The sequence below is a fragment of the Engystomops pustulosus genome, chromosome 1 (genome assembly GCF_040894005.1).
Source record: "Engystomops pustulosus chromosome 1, aEngPut4.maternal, whole genome shotgun sequence".
NCBI classification, from domain to species: domain Eukaryota; kingdom Metazoa; phylum Chordata; class Amphibia; order Anura; family Leptodactylidae; genus Engystomops; species Engystomops pustulosus.
Genome location: NC_092411.1, coordinates 142,240,109 through 142,258,935, shown reverse-complemented (window position 1 = coordinate 142,258,935; position 18,827 = coordinate 142,240,109). Strand labels below are relative to the sequence as shown.

General features: G+C 36.1%; 1 protein-coding gene across 5 annotated transcripts in view; it reads right to left on the bottom strand.

The window, feature by feature from the left end:
- The window catches only part of PAX5 (paired box 5), a 149,329-nt gene that overhangs the window by 110,485 nt on the left and 20,017 nt on the right, over positions 1–18,827 (bottom strand). For 4 of the 5 annotated variants that reach the window (XM_072155075.1, XM_072155095.1, XM_072155099.1 and 1 more), the window contains exon 2: positions 4–169. In XM_072155075.1, coding sequence (XP_072011176.1) covers positions 4–169 — 166 coding nt within the window. Of the gene's footprint in view, positions 1–3; positions 170–15,817; positions 16,372–18,827 lie in introns of those variants that run through there. The other variant, XM_072155085.1, reaches the window with a different exon arrangement.

The following is an 18,827-nucleotide window of genomic DNA, read 5'->3' as shown; positions in this document are numbered from 1 at the left end:
TACCTGCCGAGAATTTTGCTGACACACCCGTGGCTGACTCGTAATTGCCTTGAGATGTCACACGGTCGCACACCTTGATGGGCAAGTTCCACAATTCTTTGACGAACAACATCGGGAAGAGGTCGACCATTTACAAACACTCCCCCCAGCTGGTTCACTCCTCCATGTCCTGCAAAACATAGAGGGCAAAATAAAGTGGTAAATAGCTGCATTGTTGATTCTCACCATCGGCAGCCTGTGAAGAATAAGGGTTTTGTGAATGTCCTCATCTCACTCAATGCATCCAGCCTAGCCAAAATAGTTAATGAATTACGCAAAAGACATCAATTTGTAGTGTTAAATGTGTTAGGATTTATTATTTTATCAAAAACTCTGATTTGCCAGTACAAATGTCATACATGGGGCTTAGTTTTCACTAATACCAAAAGGCATTCCTTCATCATACAGAACAGTATTGCTAGAAGTAGTACTACTTTGAGTCTTTTATTTATTTATAATTCTTCATTGTTCTATTTTATAGAAACATTAGCCCATGAACCTTAGAAAATATGGAGGCAAATTGTTGTTACTCATAAATAAAGTCTTGACAAAAAATGCCATGAGCATTGAGCAATCACCCTGCCAGGACCTTAATCGTATATTCATGAATATTATCATAAAGTACTGGCAGGGCGATTGCTCATGGACAGTTAGAGATCACATGACCCTCCATCTGCAGCCATTTTATTGACAGGAATGTCTGGCTTATGAGGTTATAGACAAGAGAGACCTGCAGATACCAATTGCACCCTTTCGCCTATGTAATATGCGATAACTACATATGTCTCTTGTTACTCATCTTTATTCAATAAACTTCTATTGAACCCTAAAAGACAAGAGGCTTCACTTTATAAATAAAAAAAGGCGTGCACAATTTTTAATAGATCTATATAGGTAAATTACCTAATGCTGCCCTCACACTTACACACACATTACAAAAAACATGAGGTAAAGTGGCCAAGACCTTTAAGAAACTGCATTTATTAAAAATTTGTCCCCCATGGCTTCCTTCACAAATTGCAATGAAAAATCTGATTATTCTACAATTGTACATCCAAGGTTTAAAATAAGACGTTGTGTCACTTTATTTTCATGTTTCTTTTTGTATAATTTAATTAAAGTTACTTTTGTGGTCAAAACAAAAACTATAAAGGTAATTTATTAATGGATTTCCACCAATTCTTTGGTGGATGTTTTTTTTTTTTTTTTGCTGCTGCACCACGTGTGCTTTATTTATTATGTGTTGGGGCTAAAAATAAGCTTTTTTTTACGTTAACGACATTTTTTTTTGTAGCACAATTTGGACACAGCATTTGAATTCTGACACATTTCCAGCATGTCTAGTTTACCAACACCATTTTATGGCACATTTAGACGAACAAAAAGCAAATCTACCAAGTTCTACGTTACCTTCATAATGTGGAGTTATTTTAGCCACTTTCTGGCCTACACCAATTTATTCAGCCCTTGTGCAACAATAAAAAATCACAGTCTAATAAACCACCCAGTTTGTGCGCCAAATAATGGACCTTGAAACACAATGGACACAATAATGGACCTTAAATGACCTCCCTTGTGACTAATGATCCCTAACAGTGAATTTTGTCTTACAGAAACAAAGAAGATGCCCCTCTACTCGATTCAAATTAATTATAGTTCTGCAAGCACATGTATATAGGAATTCTACAAGTACAGTAGAATCTCACTCCAAGAAGAATTATTTTCAGCATTTTCAACATTTTGGTTTCAAACATCAGCCAAAAATATTACTAGATGTATTCCTGTTTAAGACTTTTCAAATATAGAAGTAGTATGGACCAAACTGGGAATCAAAAGGTACACACATGAGCCGATCAATATGGATCGCAATGGATTAAACACAGTAGAAAAATGGAAGCAAAAAGGAGAACCTTTTTTTGTAAATACCCTTACAACTAATGTTCTAATATAGGACTTACAGGCACAAGGAACAGTAGACATTTGTTAAGTGCATGACAGGAAGGTCAAATACATCTCAAGTCAGTTGTTTAAGCATGAATAATTATGAGAGACATTTATTCGATGAGGTGAACACTCTACAGGGATCTATTAACCGAGACGAAGAATGGTTACAGAAATATACATACATGTCTATAAAGTTGTACAAACTACGACAATTAGCGAGCAGTAATATGCAGATGAATAATGTTCAGATTTTGGACATTTGTCATACTGCCGCCTTCTATTAGTTTAGCTATGCTAATTTTAGCAAGAAATGAACAGTTATGAAGGAGACATGTTCTTTCAGGAATGCTTTTCCTTTTAAAGCTAGAGTTCCATAGTGACTTTAAGTCATAAAATAAAATAATTTGTTCACATGTCTCATGGATTATCTCATCTACCATGTCATCTTTATGTAAACATATGGGTAAAGATAATGGATCAAGAATTCCAAAATCATTTTTCCCCTACAGGGAGATACTGAGACTATGTACAGTTTTAAAATATTTTAAGTATTTTTTTTCGCACTCTAAGTTGTGGTTGAGAAAACTAATGCACTAACTGAGACCAAGTTTTTATAAGATTTTTTCTTAAAGTAAATGGAAATGTCTCTTTGATATAGTATATAACAGACGGTACTTACTCTATTACCTCATAATAAAATCCATGTAATAATAAAGATGGTTTGTTCTGGTTTATACTTGCTTTTTAGTAATAGCCTGATTTAGACCTGTGTCTGTATCTCGGTCTACTTTACTGCAGTTAGTATTGTCAGGCTGAGAAGGTGCTGAATTCCATCTGGTGCTTTTCAGTCTGTTGTCTGAGCAGTGCTCTATTTTTTGGACTGCTGCCTCTCTGCAATCCTTGCTCTGAACTAGCAACTTTTAAGGATCACACACCTTCAGAACCCTGCCTCTCTCACCTGGAGCACCTTAATATAAACCCTGTGTGCACCATCCTCCTTTACCAGTCACACAGTTTGTTTACTAGCTTTCTGAATGGGCTTCTTCCTATTTATTTGTATTCTCCTGTCTATTTGATTATGTACTGTACATGTTATTTTGTTGTGACTCGGATTGTAAACCTCACCCTTGTGCTATTTGTCAGTCTTGCTACATCCACACTGTGGCATGGAGGGACCGATGCCCAGTTATTTGCCACTGTTCAGGGTAAATCAGTAAGCAGGCATGAACTAGTTGGTGTGGTTCAGAATTAGGGCTTACTCTCCTTGTCCATATCCTGCCCTTAAAGTGAAAAGTGAGTAGAAATGGACCGTGCTGACAAACCAGAGGAACTGGGGGCTACATGTGTGAAGTGGTAGGCCAGTCCATAAGAATATAAAGAAGAAAATGGAAAAAGAGAGATTCTACCTAAAAATAAGATGAAATTACCGTTTAGTGTTTTCCTTACAGCAGTCATGGGGGTATAAGTGGTAAAGATTCAGAGACAGGTGCACATACGGAAATTGTGGAGGAGGTTATGGATGAGTTTGAAGAACCACTGACAAATCTATATATTATATCAAACATTTAATATTACACATATACAGGAGCTATCACTATCAATGATTATCGATTGTCGAGACAGTTAGATATATGATGGATATATATGGTGGATAGATAGACAAATAGATAGATAAATAGACAGATAGATAAAAACAGGGCAAGATTTATCAGAGTTCACGCCCAGTTACTGTGACTATTTCTCCCCACCTCCACATCAAGTGAGAGTAGAGGGGCATGAAGGGGGCCTTACAGTTCATACTCCGTGCCTGTGCACTAGCAATAACTTGCACCAGGAACCATAGTTCAATTCTACACCTGACTGGACCTGGCATAGAATTGCCTGGCAACACAACCACCCACCAGATATGTCAGAAGGTCAGAGCCTCCAGATTAATCCGACGAGTGCAGGAACTGCTGCAACTTCTTTTCATTCATTTGGAGGATCTATGATCTAGTATTGGCCTGCATTACTGGCACCCAACACACTTCTGCTGCTGACTATTGTTTTATCCCGTAACAAAAAAAGAGTGCCCAGTCAAAAAATGCCAAAATTGCCATTTTGAAAGATTTTGAAAATGTTATCAAAAATTGCAAAAAATGACACCCTACACAGCTTCATACACTATGAAAAAGTTATTAGCGCCAGAAGATGGCAAAATGAAGAATTATTTTTTCATACAGGAGGTTTTAATTCTTGCAAATGTATGAAAATATTATAAAATAAAATTGGTATCCCTGTGATCAAACCGACCATGTCATTTGGGGTGCATAATGAAACCAGTAAAATACAAGCCCACAGGAAAATGGCGCAAATGCATTTTTTCACCAATTTCATTACATTTGGAATTTTTTTCCAGCTTCCAAATACACAGCATGGAATATTAAATACCGTCACTATGTAGTGTAATATCTTAGGCAGAAAATAAGCCCTCATACAGCTCTTTACATGGAAAAATAAAAAAAGTTATTGATTTTTGATGGTGGGAGTGAAAAATGAAAATGCAGAAACGAAAAGGTCCTGGTCGTTAAGGGTTAATTGTATCTGGTTGGCATTTAATAGGATAACCTAGCTATAGTGCAATAAAAACTCAGTGCCAACTCATTTAAAATATAATCAATGCAAGCAAAAAGTTGTAGCTGGAGTTAGGAATATCCACTGAGCATTTGCATTACATACAGTTTCTTCACCTGGGAATATTGTCTCTGTTAAGCTTGAATTGACATAAACTGCATTGACAAAGAGCAGGCTTTCTAATTTGCACTTAATTGGTACCAACTTACTTGTCTAGTACTTCTGTTAAAGGTTTCCTTTTCCTAAAATAGGAGCCATAATGAATAAATAATGACGAGATAAAAGATAAATGTTATGAAATTATGATATTCTCCATATTATACCACAGAGTAGGTGATTTGTCTAATAGAGCATCTCTCACCACTCAAGAGGGACCCCTATGAATCTTCAGAAGAGGGGTCCCCAGTTTCTCCATATCCTTTGATTACAATGAGCAGAGGCTATAATGGATTAGTGGTCAATCAAAGAGTACAACAAGCCACTTCACCAGTTCACCGCCTTCCAAGACCACCCCACAAGTGCACAGACAAGACCAGTGGCCATCTATATGTATAAAGAGCAAAGAAAAAATCCAGCACTTGTCCAGGACGTATCTTTAAAACTTCAATGCTTTATTGTCTTTCTTAAAACACCATGAGGTACAGAAATAAGATTATCCCGTTTCCATAAAGGTTTTAGTCACGATATGGTGGAACAACACTCAGCTATTATTTTTAGTCAAACTCCTCTACACTGGTTTTGTAAAGTAAAGATCTCATTTCTTGTCATTGATTTAGCTCCTTTAGATTTAAGGCCCTCAGTGATGGGGCATTTATTATATATTCTTATAACTTTTGTAAAGTAACTGAACTATATACTTTTCCTTATAGTAGCTTCTAGAACTGGACGTTACGTAATGAAATGCCACCATTGTCAGCCATATTAGCTGATCTTCTCGCTTACGGATGTCTTTGGTAACACAACTCTCCATTTGCATCCCTAATACACACATAAAAGACACATTTCATTTTCTTAACTGCAAAAAGAATGTGAAATATGACCTAGTACAGGACCCAGTATATAAGGGTTGTGTCAAGTGCTAGTGCAGCCACCAACATTTATAATACATGAACTTACAGATCTGGGATAAACAAAGTGTGTTAAAAATGAAGCATGCTGGGTATTGCTACTCAATATAAACCTCAGTACAAAATTAGGGAACAAACTTCTCCTCCTACTTTGATTTAAAAGAAAAACTCTATAAAGCTGCCAGTTTGTGATATAGCTGATTAAAAACAAAGGTATATATTTTTAGCAGATAAAAATACCCATTTTATTTTCCTTAAAATCATGTGTCAGTGTTTTCAGTCCTAACATGATCCTGAAATAAAATTCTGCTAGAAAAGAAGTTTAAATCTTTTTAGCCTTTTGCTATGGTTATCAGATTTCTGAAATATCCCTAACTTCTGTTGGACTGTTAAATCTGAAGTTGGCATAGGGGTATTCTTAAAGCTGCCAATGATAGCTGTGATGGTTCATTTCATAGTTATAGTCACATGTATCGGATTTATTAAATATTCTGTAAATGTCTTTCAATTGGGTTTTCAAAATAATTCTATAACCTTATTCAGATCTATGGAACACGTTTTCAGACATGGACACTTAACTCCTTAACGCTCTGCGCCGTAGCTCTACGGCGCAGAGGTATAAGGAGTGTATGAAGAGGGCTCACGGGCTGAGTCCTCTTCATACAAAGGTGGGGGTTTTTGCAAAATGCATAAAACCCCCACCGCTAATAACCGCGGTCGGTGCTAGCACCGATCGCGGCTATTAACCCCCCCGTTGCCGCCGGCAAAGTCGCCGGCGGCATTTAAAAGACGGCGGCGCGCGGGCGCCGCCATCTTTTTTTCGATCGCCACGCCCCCGAACGTCATCGGGGGGCGGCGATCGGTTGCCATGGTAGCCTCGTGTCTTCTTTTGACACGAGGCTATCTGGCAGCTGCAGATTCGTTACAATGAGCCAGTGGCTCATTGTAATGAATGTGCTGCAAAAATGCCATATATTGCAATACAGAAGTATTGCAGTATATGGTAGCAGCGATCTGACCATCTAGGGTTAATGTACCCTAGATGGTCTAAAAGATAGTGAAAAAAAAAAGAAAAAAAAAAGTTTAAAAAATAAAAAAAATTAATAAAATATTAAAAGTTCAAATCACCCCCCTTTCCCTAGAACGGATATAAAACATAATAAACAGTAAAAATCACAAACATATTAGGTATCGCCGCGTCCCAAAATGCCCGATCTATCAAAATATAAAAACGGTTACGGCCGGCGGTGACCTCCGAGACGGGAAATGGCGCCCAAATGTCCGAAATGCGACTTTTACACCTTTTTACATAACATAAAAAATGAAATAAAAAATGATCAAAATATCGCACAGACCTCAAAATGGTAGCAATGAAAACGTCGCCTCATTTCGCAAAAAATGACCCCTCACACATCTCTGTGCGCCAAAGTATGAAAAAGTTATTAGCGTCAGAAGATGGCAAAAAAAATTTTTTCTTTTTTGTACACATTCGTTTAATTTTTGAAAATGTATTAAAACACAATAAAACCTATATAAATTTGGTATCACCGCGATCGCACCGAACCAGAGAATAAAGTAGGCATGTTATTTGGAGCGAAGAGTGAAAGTCGTAAAAACTGAGCCCACAAGAACGTGACGCACGTGACGTTTTTTTTCAATTTTTCCACATTTGGAATTTTTTTTCAGCTACGCAGTACACGGCATGTTAAAATAAATAACATCACGGGAAAGTAAAATTTGTTACGCACAAAATAAGCCCTCACACAGGTCTCTACACGGAAAAATGAAAAAGTTATGGATTTTTGAAGTTGGAGAGCGAGAAATCGGCCGAAAAACCCTGCGTCCTTAAGGGGTTAATAATAATAATTCTTTATTTATATAGCGCACACAGATTACGCAGCGCTGCACAAGCATGTCAAATATGTCCCTGTCCCCATGGGGCTCACAATCTAAACAACCTAACAGTATGTTTTGGAGTGTGGGAAGAAACCAGAGTACCCGGAGGAAACCCATGCAAACACGGAGAGAACATAAAAACTCTTTGCAATGGTAATGAAGAAAGTAGCAGCACTCCATCTTCCAATTCAGGATATTTTTATTCACATGTGGGTACAAAGCTTTGTGCTTTGTACAAAGACCGAGTGCTACTACTTCTACATTACCATTGCAAAGAGTTTGTATGTTCTCTCTGTGTTTGCGTGGGTTTCCTCCGGGTACTCCACATAGTCGGCACCAAATGGATTGAATCCTTTTTCTCACTGTGCTGCCTGTTTGAATTTTTTTTTCTTGTCACAAACTCTTTGCAGATGTTGACCTAGGTGGGATTCGAACCCCTTTTTTGATATTTGAGGAATACACCACTTTTCAGTCATTTGCTAGTATCTCCCTATCCCCCTAATAACTATGTCCATACAGCCCCTCTACCAGTTCCTTCACCCCTAGGAAAGAGTATAGAAGTACAGTATATCTTTCAAGTCAAATTCTCTTTGCTATTGATAAAACTATTGGCATCACATAAATGATAACATTAACTCACAATGAATATAAAGTAATATTTTAGGTAAATATTAACATGCTCTACGTACAAAACTTTTGTATGTTTTTTTTTTATAAATTCTGTGTTTAAGCCATTGAAGATAAACACCTTTACATAATGGGTGAAGGTATTATTTTTATCTAACCTTTCCTATTTTTATTTTAACTTCATTTTAATTGTCCCTGTAATGTTTTCACATTCATTTTACCTAATTCTGCTGATTTTAAAAGAAACCAATTTCCTATTTTCCGTAACGTACTTTTTCATTTTACCTTTGTTGATAATTACCTCTATAACTGGAAAAGTTTAAGGGGCATCCAAAGTGTGAATCCCTGATAAAATGTCATTGCTTCAATTTAACCTCCAGCATGGAGGTTTACATCTCAGGACTAGGTACAACATTCAACTGATCCCTTTGTATTGTATCTTTCATGTACTGATACTGTTATTTGAAAGTACCATAAAGCTGAATTTCTGTATATTAAATGCTCCCTTATCTCCACAATATACACAGAAATAGATTTCGGACGAATCATACAAAACATACATAACACACAGATGCGCCAGCCAGCAACCAATTTCTGGCCTAGTGTATGGCAGGCTAGCGGGTCCCCTCAAGCCGTTCTGATAATGAAGCAGGACTACAACATGAGTCTGCCAATGGCTGAAGCATAAATACAAAATAGAAATAAGATACACTTGTCCCTACTATATACCCCACCATCGCTAAGGTTTGCTTTTTCATATTTCATGTGATATGCACATTATAAATATGTGTCTACAATTTGTTGACATGTTTCCTAGTGGGAAGCATGAACATCCTTCATGCTTTAATCCATTTTGTTTTATTTGGTTTTCAGTTGTTGCCTTCATCATTACTAATAATAAAAACTAGATTGAAAAAAAAATTACTTGGTTGCCCATAGCAACCAGTCATTTCTTAATCTGCTTTAGAAATACTGAACACTGCTCTCTGATTGGTTGCTATGGACAACCAACCTAGTTTATTTCTCTTTTGATTTATTCCGCCATATCCTAAGGCATATGAAGGAACCATATTAAAGAAATAATCATCTCTTGTCTGAAGGTCTGCCCTTCAACCAATGGAAAATGCAGTTGTTGTGTTTTATACTACATATACATGAATACAATTCTAGTGAAATTGCACCTAGAACACATTTTCCTCATAGGATGAATTAATTCTCCCCCCTTTACACAAATATTATGCAGATATGAAGCATGGATTTAGTTTACAGTAGCCATTGCAAAAAAGTTCCAGCATTATGTCTGCATCTCCTTGTGTAGTATGTGCACTGTACAGTATTGCTCATAATACAGAATGTACAATCACAAAAGTTTACTGCAAATATATTTCTACTATGAGGGTCACTGATGATAACATCAGAAGCATCAGAATAAACTTAACTTGTGCCAGATGATTGAGGAAAGTTCAGTGGTCAGTATTGATCATCAGTATGGGTGAAAGAAGAAGTGGAACCAACAGTGTTATACAGGTGGTCCCCTACTTAAGAACACTCAATTTACATATGACCCCTAGTTACAAACGGACCTCTGGATATTGGTAATTTATTGTACTTTAGTCCTAGGCTACAATAATCAGCTGTAACAGTTATCAAATGTGTCTGTAATGAAGCTTTAGTGTTAATATTGATTCTTATGACAACCCAACATTTTTAAAATCCAATTGTCACAGAGACCAAAAAAGTTCTGGCGGGGATTACAATGATAAAATATACAGTTCCGACTTACATACAAATTCAACTTAAGAACAAACCTACAGACCCTATCTTGTATGTAACCCGGGGACTGCCTGTAATGGAAAGATCTGTACATTTTTTGAGTTTAGGATATATTTTTTGTTTTAGCTTCAAAATACTGAAGCAAAATATTGACTAGAATAGTGACATGAGAAATTAGCCTAATGTGTAACAAGGTTAAACAACTATCACATGTGTAATACTAATGTGTTCTTATGTACAAAAAGGTCATTGATCCCTTTACAGCCTCGGGCCTGGATGCAACTGCCTTGTAGTTGTACTTCTAAAGCTCACTAACATGAAGTGTGATGACATTAGATTTAGAGGCCTAGACTGTGTCTCTGACACTGTGGCCTAGACTTGGGCAGCAAACCTATCTGTATTAAGTTTCTACTCAGATGTATTCAAGCAAGTATTTATCAGATTATACTACACCTCAAATATGCTAAATATATTGACTGAATATTTTTGTCTCTCCATGTACCTAAATTCTCAGATGGTAACGTGGGTGTCCTTCTGAAAGTACCATGATCACCACCATCAGAATTAATGAATTACCCCCATTGTGCAGTCTTTACAAATGACCAATTATACAACAGTGAAATGTCGTTTGGGATACCAAGTGACACAAGGCTTTGTTAAAAAGTCAATAATAATGAGCTGTAAGTCTTTATTCAGAGTACTTTAAATTCAGCTTACGCCATTAACTTCTACTTAGCTTCATTATATCTCAAACGCTTGTGTAAAATAGGTTGGCCTTTTAAAAACATAATTTACCGTAATCCTTCCACTACCAAGCGCAGGGGAGAATGGGATATATTTTACCTGCGTGCACAGTAATATTACACTACATATATATATATATATATATATATATATATATATATATATATATATATATATATTAGTATAGTATTAGTAGTATTAGTATAGGTCTGTAGGGATAAGCTAGCACTGCTTGTAAGTTTCTTTATGACTTACCCTAACATAAGATGCGCATCAACAAATTGATAACAACTCCAAAAGAATATTCAGAGCATTCAGTACAGTACAGTTTCTCAGGGTACTATGAGTAATATCCAAATTTGGATGAAAGTGAATCCAAATAGGTGAGGTGGTCTTCTGAATAATGCTAAAATTCGCTAACCACTGCTATATAGTATTTACAAACCACTACAAAAAAATGTTTCAATAGAATACTCAATATTTTCAGATAACGGAATGGTAACAAAAAAATATATCAAATTTATAAGTATTACCCACTTCACTTTATTATTTTTTTTTCTTGCATAGAGATGATGTATTGTAGAGTGCAGACAAAGCAAAGAGACTACTGGATCTATGGTTTTAGAAGAGTCATTGGGCCTGAAATTTTTTAGATGGTAAATTAAAGTGGAAGCCCTCTCTATCTTCTATAATTGAACTGCTTGTTGTATTATTATGTTATATTTATCTTCTTACCCCCATTAAAATGGACTTGGGAAGATGGTGGTGCTGTATGAATATCAATAAAAATTATAAATAAAAAAGTGTTTTATTTCCACGACTTATTTTGTTGCTTATTACTATATCATTTCATGATACTTTTACCCGTTAGCGTAATAATAATTTGTCACACAGCAATGCATTTATATGCGTGTGTTTTAACATATTGCCGCTGTTTATATCCCATTTTGGCATGGTGTATATGCTGCTTTTAGCCTACAATAAAAGTAGACATGATTAGAAATCTTTATGAAGCCCAAACAGATATCTGCCCTGTGAAAGCAGATCTGTACCTTTAACATAACTTCGGCACTGAGCCACACAGCAGATTGTATAGTATGAGACAGTGACCCAGCTGGGGAAAGATATTATCTGCAGCCGTTAATCATGTAAGGTTCACCTATGTTGCACAGTGAATCACATTAAAACAAACTAATCAAGTGTGATTAATAGCATTTAGAGTTGATTCAATATTGAAGCGTATTTTATGCAAAACCAGGGAGAGTTTCTATTAAACAGGAACTCAATCAGCATTGTGGTCATTTAAATAACTATTTCTTAAATAAGGACAAGGCCAGGGGCTGAATTAAGGAGGGGACATCCACGGCTAGCAATAGCCCTAAACCTTCTGCCTTCATTCACGTTGGTTTAAAATAAAATCTTATCACAGGGGCAAATGTATCTGTTCCAAAGGAACCAGGACACATTCTGGTGCAGGTCATCAGAAGCTGAGAACATTAGCTTATGCTCCCTTTGTCCTGCTCCATGCCTTACCCTAGAGAATAGCCAATGGGTGCATTGTTGTGTGAAAATAAGACTATGCTGTGCGTTTTATGATATAGTATTCAATTATTTTCTGAATGTTTTTTTAAGAAGCCTGTTTATATTATTATACTGTGGCAGCTACAGTCTATGTACGACTGGTGGAGTGGAGTCTGCCCATCAAGTTGCAGTGTTTTCTATATTGTATACACATGTAGTTTCAATTCACTCCTTTGCTGCTTTTGTCATTTTTGACTCTCATTAAATCATTTATATTTTATCAAAATGAATGTAATATTATTTAATAAGCAAATGTCCTATTCATAATCAATTGTGCTATCTTGTTCATATTTCTGATAATTTACTAGTACGAGGTCTTTTTTACTTATTTTGTATTACTGTTGGCTGAAAGCAATCGTAAATGAGTAATAAAGCCCAATACAGTAAAATACATTTCAAACATACAGTAAGTTTTCCTATAATAGAAGTGACAATGAATGAAACTAATCTTGCGTGATTGCTTTATAGCTTATGATTTTAACTCCTTGTTAAAAAACTAACCATAAGTCTACAAGAAACCCATGCAGCTTTCACTTTGCTATCTAGTGCATTGTAAAGAATCATCTGAATAGGAATGTATTCAGGTCTAATGTTTAACTGAAATTGACAAATAATAAAGATGCAAGAGGGTTATGGGATCAAGTGATTAAGTAAAAATCAATATTTCCATGAGAAGCCCCTCTACTGTGGCAGTTGCTCTGTTGGATACAGTAGAGAGATTTTGATTAATATACTAGAAGTGAAATCTAAAGCGAATATATAAACAACAGTGACAGCTGTTGGGATGTGCCTGCTTGTGGCAGAGGGCACAAATCAAATGTGAGACCCTTTGTCTGCCAGTGATTGGTTCCATCCTAATGGAGGAGGATCATTTAATATGGGGTTTATCTGTTGCATATGGAATACAGATTCTGTCTCTGCTTATAAAACATTAGGATAGGTATTTTTTGAGAATGTGAAATACCAGTGATAAAAGTAACTATATTAATTATATTAATTAATACTCTTAATAACAGTTTCAATAAATAACTTACTAAAATAACTTCCATAGGTAAATTGAAGTTTGAAATAATATAGAAATTCCCAAAAAATAAATATTGCATACCTTAAGTCATGAAGTAATGAAAATTAATTTTATCAATTTACAATGTTGCATATGGTAAATAACACTATTATATATTTTCTTACATAGTCAGCCTGTACATAAAACTACTTGTTAATAGAAAACAAAGTAAAAGAAATCAATGACTATTTTGGCTTTTAGAATATCAGCAAACCTAAAATACCATTTCATAGTCCAAAATCACAAACTGTTTTTCCTCAACTTTTGCTCCCTAAATGTACCATATACATAATCATTTTTTATATATCTGGGGCATTTGGTAAACTTCTATTAGAGCTCCAATTCAGCAATCTCTGCACAAAAAGCCTAGTGTTTTAAAAGTGGAGTGGTTCACGTGAAAATATTATACTATTATATTATATTGGTGCATTATATAATTATGTATTAAGTAAGATCTAATTAACAACTCAAAATACAATTAAAAACAAATCTATACTATAATACATGAAAATAGATATTAAATATGATATAAATATTTATGTATATATATATTATATTACTTTAACTTATTAATAATATAAATATTTATATCAGATAAAATGATTCATTGTGTCAAACATTTTTCCATTTATAGAAATGTAAACATAATAGGTATACCAAAGTGAACTAGGTGCAAAATTATCTATCTATATGTCTTTATGTATAATATGAAACCCTGTAGCTGGTTAGCAATGTGCAGAATGAACACATGAGTACAAAGGTGGGGGCTCTTCATGTGCCACTGAGCAAGAGGCAGTAAATGTTGATGTATCTGTTTCTAATAAACCATGGCCAGTGTCCCCTCTGAGTATAATACAACCTCTTCACATAGTGATACCTGCACTGTATTATTTGCAAATTTGCTGCCAACAAGTATATAAGTGTACCCGGACTACAAAACCATAAACTGCTTTCATTTCACAAGTTGCTTTGCTAGGGCCCTGTGTGTGCCAAGTGCTATTTTCAGGGGTGTCAGGAAACATAATAATATCAGCATGGACCTATAAGAAAACCAACGGTTTAATGCTACTCCACATTATTTGATATGATGGTATCACGATCTATAACCAGTTATCATGTAATTTGGTGGCAATTAATATTGTTCCATGTTTTTATCTAGGACTGAAACAATTAGGTTTATATTGTAAATACTAGCGACTTTATTATTCCACTCATTGTTCCTTTGTTAATTTATGATGATGATTTATGATGGGTTTGATTCTTAATGCTTACAAACCCATAGGAAGTAAGAAACATTGATCTTTTCTATTGCACAGTGTGATGTCAGCAATGTTTGGGAGACTACAAGGCAATGGAAACAAAATGGCTTGCTCGGATCAGCTGGATGTGTTGCTTGAGTGACTCTCTAGTCTGGTATTCTGGCCACGGACACTGAACACAACTTTTGCAGTTGCTTCCTGTGGCTACAGCATTCACAAGCCGTATACAGGAGACAAGATCTGTACATACAGATGTACTATACATACAGCACTGCCCCGGCTAGACTCACACAAACTCTAACTATAACTCAACATACAGTATACATTACAATAATGGAAACTGCCTCGAAGACAAGGACATAAATAGATAAAAGATAGATAGAATTTTGTTTTACAGCTGCGTAAAAAATAACAGATTTAATTAAATTAATGAGGTTACTATATGGAGGGGGAATATTTATAATTATTATTTATATATATATATATATATATATATATATATATATATATACACACATTTAATTTAGCACTTATACACACAGACTATCTACCGATACATATATATATATATATATATATATATATATATATATGCATCTCTCTCTATCTCTCTCTCTCTCTCTCTCTCTCTCTCTATATATATATATATATATGTATATATATATAGATATATGCATATATATATATATATATATATATATATATATATATATATATATATTACAGTAAACAGAAAATACTTCCATATTCCAAATGTGTCTGTATATGGATGTATACTAGATATAAACAGACTGCACATGTTGTTCTTAGGCACCTTATCTAGTGCCGAGTACTGGATTCTATAGCATTTCTAGAATCGTTTATGATTATTCCTTTCCTGTAAATGGAAGAAGATAATGATAAAGCCTGTGTATTACAGTTTATATTGCTATTAATGCCTACAAACCTCTCGGATGTATTTCCTTAATAACTGTGTAACACAGCAAAGAATAATTTAAAATTATTTACAATTTTAAAAAAGAAACATTTTTTAATACAAGTGGCTAAATTATATTATTTACAAATGTGCAAATCTAAATAAAATTGTCTTTTTATAGTAAAACCTTTTTTTGTAGCTTCTGGCAGTAAAGCAGTACAGAGCGTATGGGGAGCAGGTAGGTAAGTGGCGGGACTGCCAGCACGGCAGGTAAGTGAACAAGCAGCCTACTTACTATGCATTGCTGCAAACGGGTCGTGCTTACAGTGTATTTCCATGGAAGCGATCCGGGGATGGCAGAGGCAGGTGTCTGTAGTAATCTCCTCAGTAATCTTGTGGATCCAGAACAATGATCCAGCCCCAGGTCCGATCCCAGAAGTAGGCTCTCCTCAGCAGCAGAATCACCTCCTCATAGCAGAGGCTGGATCTAGTCATCTAGAATTTGTTTTTTCCACTAACTATCTTCCAGCTGTACAATCCAGTGCAAACTTCACCAGCAGCAGCAGCAGCTGTGTCCATCCATACAGGGCGATGCTAGGACTGGGCTCGTGCCACCTCCTGGGCGCTCATCATAGGCGATAAGATCCCAGTTTGTTAGATATCACATAGATGAGATGGGTGGGAAGTGCTCCAGTGGGATTCCAGGGGACACTGAGGGGGAGAAGAGGAAAACTTTCCTGGAGACCAGTGATGGCTCCGCAGCCTCCGGGGCTCCTTAGGACAGTGAAGGTATGTGCTGCTACTGCAGCTATGGCCACGGCTGCTGCTCTGTAGCGTGTGCGGCGCCTTTCAGGACCTGCTTCATGTGGACAGCGCTCGAGGCTAAGCTGTGCCGGCAGGGGGCGGGGCTTACCGCGAAGCGCCACGTCAATCATCCAACAGCTGTCATTCACTAAAGCGGAATGTGGGCAGCGCTCTTCGCTTATTGGATTAAGACAGAGGGCGTGAGGCTAACGAATGTCCATTGGCCAATAGCGCGCCAATAAGAAACGCCGAGGGGCCGCTGTTCTCGACGTCACGTTCATTGACAAACGACTGGAAGTGTGGAGAAGTTGAGTGTAGCATAGCGCGAGCCCCGTGCTCCCCATGTGGGGAATAATGCCGCCAACACCTTCCCCGCCCTGCCAGAGCTAATGAGGGGGCGCTGCTCCAGCCTCTGCACACCCGCGCTCCTAATCGATTCCTCGGCTGTGCTGGCATTTAGGAGCGACTAGTCTCACATTATGTATGTACATAGTTTATAGCGTTATATATGTCCTGTGCTAATCCAGCGCCCTGTAACATCATATATATTCAATATATAGATCTGCTATCGATAGCATACACTATGAAGCATCCGATCTGGGAGGAAAAGCTCTATATTTACCTTAACGCTACATAATCCCAAATGTGCTGTGCGGCCATGGTGAATTACAAGGAAGTGCCTGCAATCTGAATCCCAAACCAAGCGTGCAAAACTCCAATACATTTATCCCTTTCTTCCCATACAAGAAATCCCCATGATACCAACTACTAGAAAATCGTCCGCGGCCAACACGTCTAAATGAATCAAATACACATGGGCTGGATCCATGGCCGACACTAATAGTTTTATGGGGATTTCAAAGATCTATCTGTCAGGCTCAAGCAAAGAAGTGCCCCAATATTCTGCATATATTCCACTGTGTACAGAAGCTGAATAAATGTGGATACATGCTGATAGGAACAGCCAGACTACATAATAATACTAAGGATATGCTAAAACTACATTTACATGATCGATCAATGCCATAGATCAGTAACAGAGAATTATATATATATATATATATATATATATATATATATATATATATATATATATATGAGCTAGATGATAAAATAACAGATATATGTGATGAAGAGAGAAAGATCGATCCATATTAGTTGGATAATAGAAGGCTTGAATATATGTTTCCACTGTAGAAATTGTTCATCCTAGAGGTAGCTTGCTTTGACGTTGATCTATATATCAATTTTACACTTAAATCCTACAATAAACACATTATACTTTGGCTGCTTATGATTTCACTGTATCTAATGGTACACATGGAAAAATCACAACCTTAACTAACATAGTAACCACATGCCACATAGCGCAGACTCCTGGTAAATATGCAAAATAATCGATTTATTCATCATATATTGGTGAAAAGTGTGGTTTATCAGTATGTAAGCTATGGAAAACCACAGCTGGTTAGTTACTTATAGCAGCACATAAACGACAGCAGGCGATTGCAAATATGTAATAATATTAGAAACAAATATTATTTTACTTTATGATCCCGGCAAGCGACCAACCGAGCTGCTTCTATATTATAGCCATATAGCCCACAATCCATATTAATGCCTCTACCAGGCTGTAGTAAAACCCTAACCATTTCTTTCCACGTGCAAATTAATGCTATAATATTTATCCAAAATACAATAAGACAAATGCAAAAATAAACGAGGTCTAACAAAGTTGGCGTATTATTTATCTATTTTTTTTACAATGTCTATCTTTCTATAGTATCCCATCTATCGTATAAATCTTTGTACAGTATCTATTTATCTATCCATGTTATATTGTATTATTTACGTAATAAAATACATAGACACCATTCAGACATATGTTTATCTAAATTCTCTTGAGAATGTTGTATCGCAATGGAAAAATATCGGCGAGACAGTGTGATAGAATAGTCGATGTAGCTCTGTTTAATTTCTCATAATATATATTGTTTGTATCTCTATCTGTCTATACAGTGTGTGCTTTTATTTGTAAATTGATCTCATCTTTGTAGTAATTTATTTCATATATTTTTACCCGTTTCCGGCTCTCACCCACATTCAGTAAATAACATTGTGCCATGAGCACGTTAATAGTTCACCTTACAGGAAACAGACCTCACACTATATTCACCCAAGAGGCTCTTGTGACTCATCTGGTAACACACAACTTCTTATACTTCCTCTTCCACTCTTGACATAAAAATGTCCTGCAACTATTGATCCAGGAGTGGCACATCTGTGGGCATTTCATCTCTCATCTACACTGCAGTCATAGGCTCTGATTTGGGCCATATGCCATTGCCACCAGCTGAGTAACATCTATACATAATATCCATACAATGTAGTAGAAATAGTCAATATTAATAAGAACCCTTTACAATAAACAATATTATAGACAGCCTGATCATTCCATACACGTATATCAATCGATATACATATAGAAAAATAATAATCAA